Source organism: Ranitomeya imitator, chromosome 5 (assembly GCF_032444005.1).
Source record: "Ranitomeya imitator isolate aRanImi1 chromosome 5, aRanImi1.pri, whole genome shotgun sequence".
In the NCBI taxonomy this organism is placed as follows: domain Eukaryota; kingdom Metazoa; phylum Chordata; class Amphibia; order Anura; family Dendrobatidae; genus Ranitomeya; species Ranitomeya imitator.
Genome location: NC_091286.1, coordinates 17,626,411 through 17,647,659, shown reverse-complemented (window position 1 = coordinate 17,647,659; position 21,249 = coordinate 17,626,411). Strand labels below are relative to the sequence as shown.

The 21,249-nt window shown below is 45.9% G+C and overlaps 1 protein-coding gene across 1 annotated transcript in view; it reads left to right on the top strand.

Annotated features, from left to right (window-relative positions):
• RBKS (ribokinase) overlaps positions 1-21,249 on the top strand; it is a 65,372-nt gene that overhangs the window by 37,436 nt on the left and 6,687 nt on the right. The window contains exons 7-8 of the mRNA XM_069768339.1: positions 5,815-5,906; positions 6,022-6,210. Of these exons, the coding sequence (XP_069624440.1) occupies positions 5,815-5,906; positions 6,022-6,210 (281 nt within the window). The remainder of the gene's footprint in view (positions 1-5,814; positions 5,907-6,021; positions 6,211-21,249) is intronic.

Genomic DNA, 21,249 nt, shown 5'->3' with positions numbered 1-21,249 from the left:
ATCAAATCTGCACCTGCGTTTTCTGCCAGGAGATGCAGATTTTGTGCTGAAAGTTCTGCACCCCAATCCGCAATATGTGCACACAGCCTTATACCGGAGGACACCAGCGATGGTGACTTCATGGCTCCAGACTTCAGGTCATCATTTCTGTAAAGCCTCACACCGGAGGACACCAGCGATGGTGACTTCATGGCTCCAGACTTCAGGTCATCATTTCTGTAAAGCCTCACACCGGAGGTCACCAGCGATGGTTATGGCCATGGCCTCCAGACTTCAGGTCATCATTTCTGTAAAGCCTCACACCAGAGGAGACCAGCGATGGTGACTTCATGGCTCCAGACTTCAGGTCATCATTTCTGTAAAGCCTCACACCGGAGGACACCAGCGATGGTGACTTCATGGCTCCAGACTTCAGGTCATCATTTCTGTAAAGCCTCACACCAGAGGAGACCAGCGATGGTGACTTCATGGCTCCAGACTTCAGGTCATCATTTCTGTAAAGCCTCACACCGGAGGACACCAGCGATGGTGACTTCATGGCTCCAGACTTCAGGTCATCATTTCTGTAAAGCCTCACACCAGAGGAGACCAGCGATGGTGACTTCATGGCTCCAGACTTCAGGTCATCATTTCTGTAAAGCCTCACACCAGAGGAGACCAGCGATGGTGACTTCATGGCTCCAGACTTCAGGTCATCATTTCTGTAAAGCCTCACACCGGAGGACACCAGCGATGGTGACTTCATGGCTCCAGACTTCAGGTCATCATTTCTGTAAAGCCTCACACCAGAGGAGACCAGCGATGGTGACTTCATGGCTCCAGACTTCAGGTCATCATTTCTGTAAAGCCTCACACCGGAGGACACCAGCGATGGTGACTTCATGGCTCCAGACTTCAGGTCATCATTTCTGTAAAGCCTCACACCAGAGGAGACCAGCGATGGTGACTTCATGGCTCCAGACTTCAGGTCATCATTTCTGTAAAGCCTCACACCGGAGGACACCAGCGATGGTGACTTCATGGCTCCAGACTTCAGGTCATCATTTCTGTAAAGCCTCACACCGGAGGACACCAGCGATGGTGACTTCATGGCTCCAGACTTCAGGTCATCGTTTCTGTAAAGCCTCACACCGGAGGACACCAGCGATGGTGACTTCATGGCTCCAGACTTCAGGTCATCGTTTCTGTAAAGCCTCACACCGGAGTACAGCAGCGATGGTGACTTCATGGCTCCAGACTTCAGGTCATCGTTTCTGTAAAGCCTCACACCGGAGTACAGCAGCGATGGTGACTTCATGGCTCCAGACTTCAGGTCATCATTTCTGTAAAGCCTCACACCGGAGGAGACCAGCGATGGTGACTTCATGGCTCCAGACTTCAGGTCATCATTTCTGTAAAGCCTCACACCGGAGGACACCAGCGATGGTGACTTCATGGCTCCAGACTTCAGGTCATCGTTTCTGTAAAGCCTCACACCGGAGGACACCAGCGATGGTGACTTCATGGCTCCAGACTTCAGGTCATCATTTCTGTAAAGCCTCACACCGGAGGACACCAGCGATGGTGACTTCATGGCTCCAGACTTCAGGTCATCATTTCTGTAAAGCCTCACACCGGAGGACACCAGCAATGGTGACGGCCATGGCCTCCTGACTTCAGGCTGTCAATGCTGCAAAATATTCTCCACAAAGGGTTAAAAACGGAATATTTTATTTATGGTAACGTTAATTTGTCCGATTACTTTTGAGTCCATGAAATGATTAGACTTTGGCTGCAATTCCCAAATGCTTTACAGGATATTTTTGTTTGACCCCTTTAGTTAAACCTCAAAGTCTCCACTTCAGTTGTATCTGTCATTTCACTTTAAATCCAAAATGGTAAAATAGCGATCTGCAGAGCTGAAATCACAAGGATTCGGGCCGATCTGTATGTTCTTGTCCATAGGGGAAGTTTTAGCAGTTATCTTGCAGTATAGCAGTAGAGCTTTCTCTGTGATCTGGCGGTATTATTTCCTTAGATCACACCCCGTCCTCGTGTTTTGGGGATATTACCACGTTCTCCTTATGCACTAGTCTCGGGCTGCGTTCACTTCGCTCCCGGATGGGACATTTGTTATTCATTGAGGAAATCTGAAGATATTTTCCATTAGATGGATGGGGAATGATTGGCCCCAGCTGCAGGGATCAGCGCTCCACGTTGTCGGGGCCACGAGGCCGCCAGGACTTATGCAGATCAGCGGCTCTTCAGGCTTCGCTTTCTTTATATTGAGGATATTTCAGCCATTCCAGGTGTTCAGAAGAAATCTCCTGTTCAGCTCACGATTGCCCCCCGACGTCTCTGAAGTAGGAGTCTTGGTTACAGGATGTAGAGCTGAAGCCCCTCCATCATCAGACCCCGTCCGTGCACCTGGAAATGCTGGGTGTAACCATATTATCTGTTCTCGCTCCAGTAGGAGACATCTTACCGCTGCAGTAGGGGGCATCTTACCGCTCCAGTAGGGGGCATCTTACCGCTGCAGTAGGGGCCATCTTGCCGCTCCAGTAGGGGGCATCTTGCCGCTCCAGTAGGGGGCATCTTACCGCTGCAGTAGGGGGCATCTTACCGCTCCAGTAGGGGGCATCTTACCGCTGCAGTGAGGGCATCTTACTTCTGCAGTAGGGGGCATCTTACTTCTGCAGTAGGGGGCATCTTACCGCTGCAGTAGGGGGCATCTTACCGCTGCAGTAGGGGGCATCTTACCGCTTCAGTAGGGGGCATCTTACCGCTGCAGTAGGGGGAATCTTACAGCTGCAATAGGGGGCATCTTACCGCTCCAGTAGGGGGCATCTTACCGCTCCAGTAGGGGCCATCTTACCGCTCCAGTAGGGGGCATCTTACCGCTGCAGTGAGGGGCATCTTACCGCTGCAGTAGGGGCCATCTTACCGCTCCAGTAGGGGGCATCTTACCGCTGCAGTAAGGGGCATCTTACCGCTGCAGTAGGGGGCATCTTACCGCTCCAGTAGGGGGCATCTTACTTCTGCAGTAGGGGGCATCTTACCGCTGCAGTAGGGGCCATCTTACCGCTCCAGTAGGGGCCATCTTACCGCTGCAGTAGGGGGCATCTTACCGCTGCAGTAGGGGGCATCTTACCGCTCTAGTAGGGGCATCTTACCGCTGCAGTAGGGGGCATCTTACCGCTGCAGTAGGGGGCATCTTACCGCTGCAGTAGGGGGCATCTTACCGCTCCAGTAAAGGGCATCTTACCGCTGCAGTAGGGGGCATCTTACCGCTGCAGTAGGGGGCATCTTACCGCTCCTGCACTGTATTTAACCTAAGATTTGCCTACTTTGGCAGCCTCGCCTGGAGGAGGGCGAATTCCAGGGCAACCTCCACACAGCAGCCATGAGATTATGAATGCAGCTTTGGATGTGATTGGAGTAAAAAAACAAACTCATTAATAGGGAATTTTTGTTCTCAAACTTTATGGCAAATGTAAGAATATTTACACATGATAGATTGGGGCCCCCATTCTCCAGATGTTGGTGGGACCCTCATTAATCATACATTCCTGGTAGATCCGCAGTGACGTCCCAGCTGCCATTACTGTGCACGTGCAGCATATTATTCTATACATCCATTGTCACGATTCCCCTGACCGCTGTCACCAATTGGTCAGGATTCCCACCGTGACAGTCACCCCTACGTCACGTATTGAGGTGACTTTAGGCCAACAGACGGCTATCACATGTGCAGGGGGGCTTATCTTAGTTATCCCTCCACTCCACGATGTGATGAGAAAACACACACAGGGCTATTGACCTCTTAGTTTACAGCAGGGGCTTATTCTAGGTATCCCACTGCTTTTCTATATACCACGAACTGCAGGGATTTATGTATATCCCACTTACAGTTCCACTTAACACTTGCAGCTCTCTGGCGCCCCCTTACTCTCAGGTCAGATTAGGTACTGCACCCTGGGTAAGTAGTCGCCAGAAAGGCTGCCTGCTATGTACTGGCTATTGGGCACGCCGCAGCGACGCGATAACTACTCCCACTCAGGCAGGAACAATAATTAGCAATGCCGCAGTCGCTTCAGCATAACCCCAAAAGTCAGCACACTCTCGCTGCCACCAGCTTCGATTAAACGGGTCCGAAGCTAACCCAACACAACAGTAGCGTATTTCCCTTCAGAAGACAGGGTAAGTTTAGAGCAGGATGAACAAACTAATATTAAATATTATATCCCATAAAAATAATTAGGCAGTGCTTTATCAAAAATATTTTATAAAGAAGTTACAAATGAGACAATTGCAAATATGTACAAGGGTAATTATAACATAAAGGGAATAAATGAGAAAAAGCAACACTCACATGTTTAAAGCATGACAGGCAACCATATGTCCCAGCTCATTTGGACGTGTGCAGGGCTCTTCCAGGAGAAAACAAGAAATCAAGCAGAAAGTGACTCCTCAGTGCCTGCCAGACACTTAAAACATTAAGGCTGTGACATCACAGAAAGGCTGGCTTATCCAGACCCTCCTCTCTCTACATTCTGCCTAAACTTTAAACTATTTTCTCTAATTTCTATAACTTCACTACAAAACACGTCATAGTTCTAACAAACCCATCAATCATCTCGGATTAACGTGAGCATTCTAATGAGATCAAATATGTCCTATCTGGGATACATATTTACAGAGAAAACCCTACTTCTTTACCAGACGGAGTTAGAAGCCCGTGTTTCGGGGAATGGGTAGGTACACCGAGTGAGAATAAGAATATATATTTTCGTATGTCTAGCTTAAATCGTTTGCCTAATATCTAACAAAAACTAAACAAAGAATCTTTCATGGATCCTCGAAGTTTCTACTTCACTTATAGCTGAACAAGAGCTTACACAGGAAATGCCGGTCGTAAATATCTTTGGCTCTCCTAACCCCCACACTCTCTGAGAAGGAAAGCCAGGAATTTGCAGTATCACTCCAAGAAGGGGGGCTTAGCCCACGCAGGCTAGCAAGAGAACTACTTATGATATTTCATACCACATCGTGACATCCATCCATACACATTGCGCAAGTTTTAAAGGGGTCACCGCACTACTAACAGGTATATTCATTACATTGCCAAGTTGTGTTCATACTTTACCGTTACGAATCTGATGTGTATGCTATGGCGCCACCTGGTGTTTGCATTGTATAGCAATCCGCACATCCCATCAGTGCTGGTGGTCGCACATGCTCAGTCCTGTCCACCTAATGAACCTAGTGCTGGTGGTCGCACATGCTCAGTCCTGTCCACCTAATGAACCTAGTGCTGGTGGTCGCACATGCTCAGTCCTGTCCACCTAATGAACCTAGTGCTGGTTGTCGCACATGCTCAGTCTCGTCCTCCTGAATGAGCCAAGTGCCAGTGGTCTCTTTGTAGTGATTCTGTGCTCCCTTCATGACAGTCAGTATACATAGTTTCCTGCCTGGTTGTCAGGGAAGGGACGGAGGCTCCACAGTACTTGGCAGTACATCAAAGATTCTTCCTACAGGTGAAGAAAGCGGAGACTAAATGGTCAGCTGCCAGAGGGGGAAGGAGACTGATTTTGTCCTGCCATGGGATATATGAAAGCAATAACAAATAACAAAAAAGGTATTTTTCTATTAAAATACCGACACATGGTTTATTAATAGTATTTTGGATCTTTTTCTAGCAGTGATTCATGGGGAGGGTCTCTAACGTGGATGGTAGGTGACTGCTCTGCTCTCCTGGGCGGTTGTATCTCAGATCCCCCGCTCACAGCCTGCAGTGTAAAGCATCATTGAGCATGTTTTTTTTCTTTTCTGCAGTGAAGACGATCTTTAACCCCGCTCCTGCCATGGCTGATCTAGACCCTGCCTTCTACACGCACTCCGACATCTTCTGCTGCAATGAGAGCGAGGTGAGGACCCGACGCTCTGCCCGATCATTAATGGGTCTGCTGCTCATAGTCCTAAGCTTTGGTTCCGGTGTATCCGGTGACGGACATTGTCCTCCTGTCTGGTCTCTATTTGCAGGCAGAGATATTAACGGGCATCCCGGTGAGGAGCGCCTCTGATGCCGGAGCTGCCGGCTCGCTGCTGCTGGCCAAAGGTTGTCATCTGGTCCTGGTCACCTTGGGAGGAGAGGGATGTGTGATCGTATCCAAGGAAGACCCGAGAGCCAAACACATCGCCGTGCAGAAAGTGACGGCCGTGGACACCACGGTACGGTAGAATGTCCGGGTCTCAGTATCTCGCCAATTGATCGATTTTGGGCTCCTTAAGGCTAACTCCCATCTGCACAGATCGGTACTGACGCATAGTGACACTTTAGGAATTTGCTTTTTTGTTAACATTTTTAGTCATTTTTGAAAAATTCACTTTTTTTTTTTTTTTTTTTTTTAAACTTGTTGCATAGGAGACCGACCACCACTGCAGCCTTAGCAGCGGTGGCCAGACATGCACAGTGCCAACAAGCTCACTCTGGACCAAACTGCAGACCCGGCAGCTGAAAAAGGAAAAGTATTAATATCTTGAGAAAAGCTGCAAATGTTGCAGAAGTATTACAGGCACCATCCAACACCACCATTCGTCTATGCAGATGGGAATAATCCTTGACAGGGAATTGGTCACCAGGTTTTTCCTACCCGATCCGAGAGCAACATATTGTAAGGGCAGAGACCTTGATTCCAACGATGTGTCACTTACTAGGCTGCTTGATGCAGTATTGATATAATCGCAGTTTTTCTGTTAAAAATCTAGCAGACCTCTGAATTCTGAGCTCTGCATAACCGCACCCACAGCACCGATTGGCTGCTTTGTATGTACACTGTGCATAGGCAGAAAGCTGTCAATCAGTGGTGTAGGCGGAGTTATATAGAGCTCATGAATATGGAGGACTAATGGCATACCTCTCATGATAATCTCCTGCTGATAAAACTGTGATTTAATAATTTTACAGTAAGTGATCCAAAAAAGTTGAAGAATAATCCTGAGATCTGTCACTTTGTTTTTAGGTGAGAGATTTGTGTTGTTGTTGTCTCCACCAGATAGAACTGTGCCATAACCTCAGCTATGAGAACTAATAGGTCTTTACAGGTTTTCAGCATCTGAAAGTAAACAATAGTATCGCCATTCACTGACTGCAAGCAGGGATCTTGAAAAATTATGTTGGTACAGATACTATTGTTGCCCTATCCCCATAAATCTGGTAGGCACAGACAGTACTCCTCCATGTCTCCTAAAGTAGATGCTATTGATACTGGTATTACTACCTTCCTGTAAATAATGTAGATAAAGGTAGTACTGCCTCCTTGTCTCTGCCTTTGCATGATGTTGGTACAGAGAGCGCTGTCTCCTTGTTTCAAAAATTAAGTGATGTAGACACATAGCATTCCCTCCACATCAGTAAATAATGAAAGAACAGATAGTACTGACTCCCTGTCTCTATCTCAAAATAATGAAGGCACAGATAGTTCTGCCTGCTTATCCCCATCTGTAAATAATGAAAGCACAGATAGTACTGCCTCTCTGTCCCCATCTGTAAATAATGAAGGCAAAGATAGTACTGCCTCTCTGTCCCCATCTGTAAATAATGAAGGCACAGATAGTACTGCCTCCCTGTCCCCATCTGTAAATAATGAAGGCACAGATAGTACTGCCTCTCTGTCCCCATCTGTAAATAATGAAGGCACAGATAGTACTGCCTCTCTGTCCCCATCTGTAAATAATGAAGGCACAGATAGTACTGCCTCTCTGTCCCCATCTGTAAATAATGAAGGCACAGATAGTACTGCCTCTCTGTCCCCATCTGTAAATAATGAAAGCACAGATAGTACTGCCTCCCTGTCCCCACCTGTAAATAATGACAGCACAGATAGTACTGCCTCCGTCTCCATCTCTAAATAATGAAGGCACAGACAGTACTACCTCCCTGTCCCCATCTGTAAGGGTATGTCCACATGTTGCGGATTTTGCTGCAGATCCGCATCGGTTTCGACACTGCGGATTCGCAGCTGCTTTCCATGCGTTTACAGTACCATGTAAACCTATGGAAAACAAAATCCGCAGTGCCCATGCTGCGGAAAAAAACGAGCGGAAACGCTGTGTTGTTTATTCCGCAGCATGTTCATTCTTTGTGCGGATTCCGCAGCAGTTAACACCTGCTCCATTATAGGAATCCGCAGGTGTAAAACCGCAGGTGGAATCCGCACAAAAATAGCATAAAATCCGCAGTAAAACGCAGTGCTTTTTACCTGCGGATTTCTCAAAACAGGTGCGGAAAAATCCGCAACGGTTCCATCTACGTGTGCATATAACCTTAATAATGAGAGCACAGATAGTACTGCCGCCTCCATATCCCCATCTGTAAATAATGAAAGCACAGATAGTACTGCCTCCCTATCCCCACCTGTAAATAATGAAGGCACAGATAGTACTGCCTCCCTATCCCCACCTGTAAATAATGAAGGCACAGATATTACTGCCTCCCTGTCCCCATCTGTAAATAATGAAGGGCCAAGGCACAGATAGAACTGCCTCCCGATTTCCACCTGTAAATAATGAAGGCACAGATAGAACTGCCTCCCGATTTCCATCTGTAACTAATGAAGGCACAGATAGTACTGCCTCCGTCCCCATCTGTAAATAATGAAGGCACAGATAGTACTGCCTCCCTGTCCCCATCTGTAAATAATGAAGGCACAGATAGTACTGCCTCCCTGTCCCCATCTGTAAATAATGAAGGGCCAAGGCACAGATAGTACTGCCTCCCGATCCCCCACCTGTAAATAATGAAGGCACAGATAGTACTGCCTCCCTGTCCCCATCTGTAAATAATGAAGGCACAGATAGTACTGCCCTGTCCCCATCTGTAAATAATGAAGGCACAGATAGTACTGCCCTGTCCCCATCTGTAAATAATGAAGGCACAGGTAGTACTGCCTCCGTATCCCCATCTGTAAATAATGAAGGCACAGATAGTACTGCCTCCCTGTCCCCATCTGTAAATAATGAAGGCACAGATAGTACTGCCTCCCTGTCCCCATCTGTAAATAATGAAGGCACAGATAGTACTGCCTCCCTGTCCCCATCTGTAAATAATGAAGGGCCAAGGCACAGATAGTACTGCCTCCCGATCCCCACCTGTAAATAATGAAGGCACAGATAGTACTGCCTCCCTGTCCCCATCTGTAAATAATGAAGGCACAGATAGTACTGCCCTGTCCCCATCTGTAAATAATGAAGGCACAGGTAGTACTGCCTCCGTATCCCCATCTGTAAATAATGAAGGCACAGATAGTACTGCCTCCCTGTCCCCATCTGTAAATAATGAAGGCACAGATAGTACTGCCTCCCTGTCCCCATCTGTAAATAATGAAGGCACAGATAGTACTGCCTCCCTGTCCCCATCTGTAAATAATGAAGGCACAGATAGTACTGCCTCCCTGTCCCCATCTGTAAATAATGAAGGCACAGGTAGTACTGCCTCCCTGTCCCCATCTGTAAATAATGAAGGCACAGATAGTACTGCCCTGTCCCCATCTGTAAATAATGAAGGCACAGGTAGTACTGCCTCCCTGTCCCCATCTGTAAATAATGAAGGCACAGGTAGTACTGCCTCCCTGTCCCTATCTCTAAATAATGAAGGCACAGATAGTACTGCCCTGTCCCCATCTGTAAATAATGAAGGCACAGGTAGTACTGCCTCCCTGTCCCCATCTGTAAATGATGAAGGCACAGGTAGTACTGCCTTGCTGTCTCCATCTCTTAGCATAGAACATCCTGAATAATAAACCCACCCAGTCACAGAGAGCGGCCGGGCACATGTTTCATCATAGCTTTGGGGGATCTTTATTACAGAAGAAAGTGGAGAAGTCGTCACTTCAGGAGGACGATGCAGATGTGACGCGGCCGCCACCGACCACTTCTGCATTGTCCTCCTCCAGGTCGGTGTTGTGGTCACACATTGCTGCGCTCACTGCCCTGTACACACTGAGTAATCGCTCATTTCTGCTGATCGGCAAGAATGAGGCCTGTGGTTCATCCCAAATTATCACATCCCCCGTCATATTCAGAGGTTGTGCAACTGACATAAAGGAGCTGCTGTGTGATATCTATAGAAGGCGAAGAATTATAGAGAGGGGCGAAATCTGGAGTAACACTCCACCCCGCACCACAGACTGTCACATATCATCACCCCGAGTGTCCTCTGTAATCCACAGGAGCCACTCACTGTCCCAACCATTTACTACTAGGCAGTATTATAGTAGTTATATTCTTGTACATAGGAGCAGTATTATAGTAGTTATATTATTGTACATAGGGGGCAGTATTATAGTAGTTATATTCTTGTACATAGGGGCAGTATTATAGTAGTTATATTCCTGTACATAGGGGCAGTATTATAGTAGTTATATTATTGTACATAGTGGCAGTATTATAGTAGTTATATTCTTGTACATAGGGGGCAGTATTATAGTAGTTATATTCTTGTAAATAGGGGCAGTATTATAGTAGTTATATTCTTGTACCTAGGAGCAGTATTATAGCAGTTATATTCTTGTACATAGGGGGCAGTATTATAGTAGTTATATTCTTGTACCTAGGAGCAGTATTATAGTAGTTATATTCTTGTACATGGGGGCAGTATTATAGTAGTTATATTCTTGTACATAGGGGCAGTATTATAGCAGTTATATTCTTGTACATAGGGGGCAGTATTATAGTAGTTATATTCTTGTACATAGGAGCAGTATTATAGCAGTTATATTCTTGTACATAGGGGGCAGTATTATAGTAGTTATATTCTTGTACATAGGAGCAGTATTATAGCAGTTATATTCTTGTACATAGGGGGCAGTATTATAGTAGTTATATTCTTGTAAATAGGGGCAGTATTATACTAGTTATATTCTTGTACCTAGGAGCAGTATTATAGCAGTTATATTCTTGTACATAGGGGGCAGTATTATAGTAGTTATATTCTTGTACCTAGGAGCAGTATTATAGTAGTTATATTCTTGTACATGGGGGCAGTATTATAGTAGTTATATTCTTGTACATAGGGGCAGTATTATAGTAGTTATATTCTTGTAAATAGGGGCAGTATTATAGTAGTTATATTCTTGTACCTAGGAGCAGTATTATAGTAGTTATATTCTTGTACCTAGGAGCAGTATTATAGTAGTTATATTCTTGTACATGGGGGCAGTATTATAGTAGTTATATTCTTGTACATAGGAGCAGTATTATAGTAGTTATATTCTTGTACATAGGGGTAGTATTATAGTAGTTATATTCTTGTACATAGGAGCAGTATTATAATAGTTATATTCTTGTACATAGGGGCAGTATTATAGTAGTTATATTCTTGTACATATAGGGGCAGTATTATAGTAGTTATATTCTTGTACATTGGGGCAGTATTATAGTAGTTATATTCTTGTACATTGGGGTAGTATTATAGTAGTTATATTCTTGTACATAGGAGCAGTATTATAGTAGTTATATTCTTGTACATAGGGGCAGTATTATAGTAGTTATATTCTTGTACATTGGGGTAGTATTATAGTAATTATATTCTTGTACATAGGGGCAGTATTATAGTAATTATATTCTTGTACATAGGGGCAGTATTATAGTAGTTATATTCTTGTACATAGGGACAGTATTATAGTAGTTATATTCTTGTACATAGGGACAGTATTATAGTAATTATATTCTTGTACATAGGGGCAGTATTATAGTAGTTATATTCTTGTACATAGGAGCAGTATTATAGTAGTTATATTCTTGTACATAAGGGCAGTATTATAGTAGTTATATTCTTGTACATAGGGGTAGTATTTTATAGTAGTTATATTCTTGTACATATAGGGGCAGTATTATAGTAATTATATTCTTGTACATTGGGGCAGTATTATAGTAGTTATATTCTTGTACATAGGAGCAGTATTATAGTAGTTATATTCTTGTACATAGGAGCAGTATTATAGTAGTTATATTCTTGTACATAGGGGTAGTATTATAGTAGTTATATTCGTGTACATAGGGGTAGTATTATAGTAGTTATATTCTTGTACATAAGGGCAGTATTATAGTAGTTATATTCTTGTATACAGGGAGCAGTATTATAGTAGTTATATTCTTGTACATAGGGGTAGTATTATAGTAGTTATATTCTTGTACATAGGAGCAGTATTATAGTAGTTATATTCTTGTACATAGGAGCAGTATTATAGTAGTTATATTCTTGTACATAGTGGCAGTATTATAGTAGTTATATTCCTGTATATAGGGGCAGTATTATAGTAGTTATATTCTTGTACATAGCAGCAGTATTATAGTAGTTATATTCTTGTACATGGGGCGGTATTATAGTAAGTGAATGGCCCTTCATGACTGCGCTTTTCTACCAGTGACTGGGATGGTTATGGTGGATATGTGGCGGTGTTATTATGGGGTAAAGTGTAAGCTGCTGTGTTTGTACAGACAGGACAGGGTTTAGTTTTGGGGTGAATTGACCATGATAAATGCACTGGTTCGGGAAGCCGGTCTTGTGTTCCTGACTGTGCAGTATAAAACGTCAGGTCTCCTCCAATAAAGGGGGCGATCCGCGGACCACCCAGAAATAATTGCCGCCTCATCCTCACTCCTCAGAGTCCTCATTGCTGTAGATCCGTTTTCGACTTCCTGATTGATGAAAAGCCTCATTAAAATGAAGGCCTCACAGGAGGACGTCGCCTGTGGTCACTGTAATGGGGGTCTCGCTGCCGAGCCGACTTTATATAGACTGGTGTGTATGGAAAGGGTTAACCCCTCAGTCAATGAATGCGCCCTTTTCCTGAATGGCCTCCCTGGATCAGACGTAGTGACCTGTTATATCGCCTCCATATAATGTAGCGTTAACCACCACCTGGATCACGCCTGTAGAAATCCGCCGGGCTGATGATGTAGTATGGCTCCACAATATGGCATTAGTGACCGACTCCATATGCCTCTATTGTCATATGGCGCCCCCATGCTGACAGATGAAGACTTGCAGGAACTCTGCTTGCTGCCATATAGGATGAATGTGTACAAGTGCTGCAGTACGACGTGACCGCTGCAGTGGTCGCTATTTTATACCTGGACCTATACGGCTGAGAATTTGCTGCGTCTGGTCCCTGTGTGATTTTAGGAGGGAGCCTGCTCCATACTGACTGTAGTAAAGAGCACTTGCCCGTTCATTATTACACATTTATCGGGGGTTTCCATTTTGGGGGATCATTTGTTTCCCCAATACATTCACGGCCCGTGTCCTCAGAAATCAGCTGAATTTTACGCTTCTCTTCCGTTTCTGAGCTCCTAACTCTCCATCAGATTCTCGTAGTGAGCCGACTGATGGATTCTCAGTTAACTCGTTCTGCAGCCAGCAATTATTAATATAGAAAGATGTTTCAAACGAGTGCGTGGAGACGAATATCTGCCAAGAAACGAGAGGCTATGCTTACAGTAATCCCGGGAATCTAAATGATATAAATTAATGGCTGCAAAATATAACAGTTTACAGCAGAATAGGGGAAGGATGAATGTTTGAACAATGGTGTATATAGATTCTACAAGAATACAATGTCACCGTGCGATACGGATCTATCGGTGTTTGCACTAAACGTCAGTTTCGCTGTTGCTTCATCAGAGGGCAGATAAGTATCTGTCAGTGTTTGTTCCTGACTCGTGTTCCGCTCCTGCTTCATCAGAGGACAGATAAGTAACTGTTGGTGTTTGGTCCTGACTCGTGTTTCGCTGTTGCTTCATCAGAGGGCAGATAAGTAACTGTCGGTGTTTGGTCCTGACTCGTGTTTCGCTGTTGCTTCATCAGAGGGCAGATAAGTAACTGTCGGTGTTTGGTCCTGACTCGTGTTTCGCTGTTGCTTCATCAGAGGGCAGATAAGTAACTGTCGGTGTTTGGTCCTGATTCGTGTTTCGCTGTTGCTTCATCAGAGGGCAGATAAGTAACTGTCGGTGTTTGTTCCTGACTCGTGTTTCGCTCTTGCTTCATCAGAGGGCAGTTGCGTATCTGTCAGGGTTTGTTCCTGACTCGTGTTTCGCTCTTGCTTCATCAGAGGGCAGTTGCGTATCTGTCAGGGTTTGTTCCTCACTCGTGTTTCGCTCTTGCTTCATCAGAGGGCAGATAAGTAACTGTCAGTGTTTGTTCCTGACTCGTGTTTCGCTCTTGCTTCATTAGAGGGCAGATAAGTAACTGTCACTGTTTGTTCCTGACTCGTGTTTCGCTCTTGCTTCATCAGAGGGCAGATGCGTATCTGTCAGGGTTTGCCCCCGACTCGTGTTTCACTGTTACTTCATCATAGGATGAGATAACTATCTGTGAGAGTTTGTGCACGACGCAAGTTTTGCATTCGCTTCATCAGGGGTCATATAGTTATCTGTCGGTGTTTGCATACGATGTTTCACTGTCGCTTCTTCAGGGGGCAGATATATTTTATTTTTTCCATCATTTCACCCAATTTGCACTTTTTTTTTTTTTTTTTAAACAAATTATACGGCGATGTTAACGCAAATAAAAATCAAGTTATGGCTCCTGAAAGTAGGGAAGGAATGAAAAAAGTGAAAGTGGGGGGGGGGGGGGGGAATAAATGATTTAGTGATGAAGTGGTTAATTAGCTAGTGTAAGTGGGGCAGATGGTGCGGGCGCAGGATTACTGCTGATTGACTCATGATTGCGCAGCACTTTCCCCCTCGCCTGGAATGATAAGAAGCTGGATGATTAAGAGGTGATAGGGTGACCACAAGCCGTGGCCCAGAGACGGGGATATACTATATACACCGAGATCGTACAGCAGAAGTGACCGGAAATCCCGCTGTATTCCATCCTATACAATAAAGAGAACGCTCATGGCGATTATTAGCAGCGTGCGCTCCTTTAAGAGTCAGAATACTGGCGTCTGTGAGAGCAGCTGTCTGCCACGTGCAGCGGCCGAAAAATGGGATCCCAGCGTTAGGAGGCGGGTGCTACCCGGTGCCGTGTCACTACAAACATCCGAGCGACTATTCGTCTAGGGCGACGGGCCGACGGGTCGCTCCACTCCAGTTTACTGAAAAGTTACCACTCAGCAGCTACAAGAAACTCTTCTCTGGAGGAGCCATGTCAGAGACTTATATCGGTCACCCATTGATTTCCATGTAATGCATCCTTCACCCTCCGGGGGCGCTGTACGGACAGGTTTTTACAATAGATCTTTGGGATTTCCAGTGGACGGACGACCTGTGATTGGCCGTCTTAGAAATATACCCCAGCGTAGTGGGGTGATTGTAAGACCCTACAGGTCATGTAATGTCCTCTGTAAGGCCGGCGTCACACACAGCGTAAAACAATACGGTCCGTATATTACGGCCGTAATACGCTGAAAAGTCCCGAAAAAAGTGGTCCGTAGCTCCTCTGTAGGCAGGGTGTGTCAGCGTTTTTTGCGCATGGCATCCTCCGTATGTAATCCGTATGGCATCCGTACTGCGTGGTTTTCTCGCAGGCTAGCAAAACCAACATACCGCTATAGAAGTGATCCATGTGTCCCAAAAAGAAAAGAAAATATATATATACTGTCTATTTATATATATATATATATATATATATATATATATATATATATATATATATATATATATATATATATGTGTCAGTAGACACATATATTAGAGAGAAAAGCCGGTAATTCAGTGCGGTGTACAGTAAAATCACACTGACAGCTTACAGTAGAATAGGTAGAATAAATGTGTACACATAGAATAGGTATATATATATATACATGTCAGTGAGACACATATATGTATATATATTAATATTTATTCCAGCGCTAGACAGCTTGAAAGCCGGTAATTCAATTACCGGCTTTTTCCTTCTCCTTCCTAAAACCCGACATGATTTGAGACATGGTTTACATACAGTAAACCATGTCTTCTCTCCATTTTTTTTGCAGATTCCACACTACTAATGTCAGTAGTGTGTATCTGCAAAATTTGGCCGTTCTAGCTCTTAAAATAAAGGGTTAAATGGCGGAAAAAATTGGCGTGGGCTCCCGCGCAATTTTCTCCGCCAGAGTAGTAAAGCCAGTGACTGAGGGCAGATATTAATAGCCTGGAGAGGGTCCACGGTTATTGGCCCCCCCCTGGCTAAAAATATCTGCCCCCAGCCACCCCAGAACAGGCACATCTGGAAGATGCGCCTATTCTGGCACTTGGCCACTCTCTTCCCATTCCCGTGTAGCGGTGGGATATGGGGTAATGAAGGGTTAATGCCACCTTGCTATTGTAAGGTGACATTAAGCCTAATTAATAATGGAGAGGCGTCAATTATGACACCTATCCATTATTAATCCAATTGTAGTGAAGGGTTAAATAAAACACAAACACATTATTTAAAATTATTTTAATGAAATAAAAACAATGGTTGTTGCAGTATTTTATTCAACGCCCAATCCAGTCACTGAAGACCCTCGTTCTGTGAGTAAAAAAACATAATAAACCAACAATATACTTACCCTCCGCAGATCTGTAACGTCCAACGATGTAAATCCTTCTGAAGGGGTTAAAACATTTTGCAGCAAGGAGCTGTGCTAATGCACGCTGCTCCTCGCTGCAAAACCCCAGGGAATGAGGCTAAAAATAGATCAATGATCTATATTTAGCTTTATTTGCGGTGAGGCGCCCTCTGCTGGCTGTTCATAGATCGTGGGAACTTACCTAGAAAGCCAGGGAGCTTCATTACCCCATATCCCACCGCTACACGGGAATGGGAAGAGAGTGGCCAAGTGCCAGAATAGGCGCATCTTCCAGATGTGCCTGTTCTGGGGTGGCTGGGGGCAGATATTTTTAGCCAGGGGGGGGCCAATAACCGTGGACCCTCTCCAGGCTATTAATATCTGCCCTCAGTCACTGGCTTTACTACTCTGGCGGAGAAAATTGCGCGGGAGCCCACGCCAATTTTTTCCGCCATTTAACCCTTTATTTTAAGAGCTAGAACGGCCAAATTTTGCAGATACACACTACTGACATTAGTAGTGTGGAATCTGCAAAAAAAATGGAGAGAAGACATGGTTTACTGTATGTAATCATGTCTCATATCATGTCGGGTTTTAGGAAGGAGAAAGAAAAAGCCGGTAATTGAATTACCGGCTTTCAAGCTGTATAGCGCTGGAATAAATATTAATATATATACATATATGTGTCTCACTGACATATATATATATATATACCTATTCTATGTGTACACATTTATTCTACCTATTGGACTGTAAGCTGTCAGTGTGATTTTACTGTACACCGCACTGAATTGCCGGCTTTTCTCTGTAACAGCGCTGCGTATTTCTCGCAAGTCATACTGCGTATTTTTCACGCTTCCATAGACTTTCATTGGCGTATTTCTTGCGCAGTACGGTGACAAACGCAGCATGCTGCGATTTTGTACGGCCGTAGAAAGCCGTATAATACTGATCAGTAAAATACGGCAAATAGGAGCAGGGGCATAGAGAATAATTGTGCCGTATTTTTTGCGAGTTTTACGGACGTAGATTCTGCGCTCTTACGTCCGTAAAACTCGCAAGTGTGACGCCGGCCTAATAGCCCCAGACTTGTTAACAGCCCCTAATCTTTAGTACAGCGTCCCCCAGGAGGCAGCACGTGAGAAAGGGTTTTTTTTATTTTATTTGCAAATCGTAAGATCTCACATGTTCCTGCCATGCAGACGCCTGTACTCAGACTTATCTGAGTCCTGAGGGTCTGACTGGGGGCAGAAATCTGAATGCAGCTCTGAGGGCCTGCTGTATGCGCTCTGCCTCCTACAATGCTGCTGTGCGAATGATGCTCTGGAAATGCCAGTGCCCCCTGTATGGACTACACCCCCCACCATGCAGAGCAGCAGACCGTGATCTGTACTACAATGGTTCCAGTAGAGCAAGTGAAGGCAGAATTCTGAATGATGCTCTGAGAATGATTGGAAAACAAACAGACAAGGGGTCAATGCAGCTGGTGATGCCGATCTATGCAGCTCCCGAACATCTGACCTTATACCTGCTCTTCTGTAACCTATCAGCAGCACTCATTACAGAGTAGAGGAGTGTGGGAAAAGGAGTAATGTATGTACACAGAGACTGCACCAGCAGAATAGGGAGTGCAGCTCTGGGTATAATACAGGATGTAACTCAGGATCAGTAATGTAATGTATGTACACAGTGACTGCACCAGCAGAATAGTGAGTGCAGCTCTGGGTATAATACAGGAGGTAACTCAGGATCAGTAATGTAATGTATGTACACAGTGACTGCACCAGCAGAATAGTGAGTGCAGCTCTGGAGTATAATACAGGAGGTAGCTCAAATCACTAATGTAATGTATGTACACAGTGACTGCACCAGCAGAATAGTGAGTGCAGCTCTGGAGTATAATACAGGAGGTAACTCAGGATCAGTAATGTAATGTATGTACACAGTGACTGCACCAGCAGAATAGTGAGTGCAGCTCTGGGGTATAATACAGGATGTATCTCAGGATCAGTAGTGTAATGTATGTACACAGTGACTGCACCAGCAGAATAGTGAGTGCAGCTCTGGAGTATAATACAGGAGGTAGCTCAAGATCACTAATGTAATGTATGTACACAGTGACTGCACCAGCAGAATAGTGAGTGCAGCTCTGGAGTATAATACAGGATGTAACTCAGGATCAGTAATGTAATGTATGTACTCAGTGACTGCACCAGCAGAATAGTGAGTGCAGCTCTGGGGTATAATACAGGATGTAACTCAGGATCAGTAATGTAATGTATGTACTCAGTGACTGCACCAGCAGAATAGTGAGTGCAGCTCTGGGGTATAATACAGGATGTAACTCAGGATCAGTAATGTAATGTATGTACACAGTGACTGCACCAGCAGAATAGTGAGTGCAGCTCTGGAGTATAATACTGGATGTATTGTAGTACATTCATCTTTCCTTTAATACCCTATAACGTTTTGCCGCAGCTCTGGGGTTGGTTGACACAATGGCCCTTAGAGTAGAAAGTTTGTGAACCCCATATTTGCCTATAATAATTGGTAATGTAATTATGTTTCATGTCCTGACATTGGGGATATTATGGAGATTTTTATGGTTTTAGGTAGACATGTTTTTTAATAAACTAAGCATTTTCTGGAAGCCGCAGTCCTGATGGCCACGTACAGGTGCAGGCCGGATATGACGAGGGGCGGTAATTATTGGGTGGGCAGAACAGATGCATGTAATATATGTGGTGGGAAACAAACTGCCCCTAATCAGTTATGTCCCCAGTGAGGGTCTTGTAGTTCTGCCTCCCTCACCTGTATCTGGCCCCATCCTCCACCGTACAGTCTGAACTGTCAGCTCTTGTGCACATTTGTCCTGCAGACGCCTCTCGGCTGGCGTGTTTTTGGTTATCTTAAACCACAAGCCATGCAGAGTTTTGGGAAAGAATGTGACTGTGTATCTGGTGCTTTGATCCCTTGTACTGGGGATTATTATAGGAGGTTTGTCATGAGATAGGAATGCAGGGGTTAATAGCCGACCCTGACTCCTAGGGTGACTCAGTGTGAGATCACTCAGATCCATCAAGAAAAGCTGCTGAGTTCCCACAGGAGGGACCACCTGTGCACTGCCCCCCAAGTCTTATCATGCCAAGTGTCAAGGGGTTCATCACACCGTCTCCTCGTAAACTTGCTTCCCCCTTAAATCACCCCATTTTTTTTGTCTGCCTGTTTAGGTCCCACACTGTCCTTCATACTGTCACTCTATGGGGCAAATGGCACCTTGCTCCAACTGAATCCTCTGTAAACACCTCTGCAGCCTCCCTGCAGTGACACCCCTGCTGCCTATCTGGTTGCACCTTTGCGGCAGCACCTCTGCAGCCTCTCTTTTTGCATCTCTGCACCCTCCCTGCAGTGACACCCCTGCTGCCTCACTGGTTGCTCCTCTGCACCCCCTTGTGGCTGCATCATTGCACCTATGCACCCCTTCCAGTCGAATCTCTGCACCCTTTCCTGCTGCACCTCCCTCTGCGGCGGCACCTGTACACCCCTGCAGCCTCTCTGGTTGCACCTATGCACCCCTTTGAGAGGAATCTCTGCACCCCTTTTCTTCTGCACCTCTGCACTCCTTTCTTGCTGCACCTCTTCCTGCAGCACCTGTGCACCCCTGCAGCCTCTCTGGTTACACCTTTGCACCCCTTTCCTTCTGCACCCTTTCCTGCGGCACCCCTGCAGCCTCTGGTTGTACCTCTGCACCCTTTTCCTTCTGCACCCTTTCCTGCAGCCTCTCTGGTTGCACCTCTGCACCCCTTTCCTTCTGCACCCTTTCCTGCGGCACCCCTGCAGCCTATCTGGTTGCACCTCTGCACCCTGCAAATCTGCACCCCCTCCAGACGCATTGCTGCACCCTTTCCTGCATCACCTCTGCACCCTTTCATGCGGCACCTGTGCACCCCTGCAGCCTTTATGGTTGCACCTCTTTCCTGCTGCACCTCTGCACACCTTCCAGATGCACCTCTGCACCCTTTCCTGCCGCACCTCTGCAGCCTCTCTGGTTGCACCTCTGCACCCTTTCCTGCTGCACCCCTGCAGCCTCTCTGGTTGCACCTCGCACCCTTTCCCTTCTGCACCCTTTCCTGCGGCACCCCTGCAGTCTCTCTGGTTGCACCTCTGCACCCCTTTCCTTCTGCACCCTTTCCTGTGGCACCCCTGCAGCCTCTCTGGTTGCACCTCTGCTCCCTTTTCCTTCCGCACCCTTTCCTGCGGCACCCCTGCAGCCCTTTCCTTCTGCACCCTTTCCTGCGGCACCCCTGCAGCCTCACTGGTTGGACCTCTGCACCCCTTTCCTTCTGCACCCTTTCCTGTGGCACCCCTGCAGTCTCTCTCGTTGCACCTCTGCACCCCTTTCCCTTCTGCACCCTTTCCTGCGGCACCCCTGCAGTCTCTCTCGTTGCACCTCTGCACCCCTTTCCTTCTGCACCCTTTCCTGTGGCACCCCTGCAGCCTCTCTGGTTGCACCTCTGCACCCTTTTCCTTCCGTACCCTTTCCTGCGGCACCCCTGCTCCCTTTTCCTTCCGCACCCTTTCCTGCGGCACCCCTGCAGCCCTTTCCTTCTGCACCCTTTCCTGCGGCACCCCTGCAGCCTCACTGGTTGGACCTCTGCACCCCTTTCCTTCTGCACCCTTTCCTGCGGCACCCCTGCAACTTCTCTGGTTGCACCTCTGCACCCCTTTT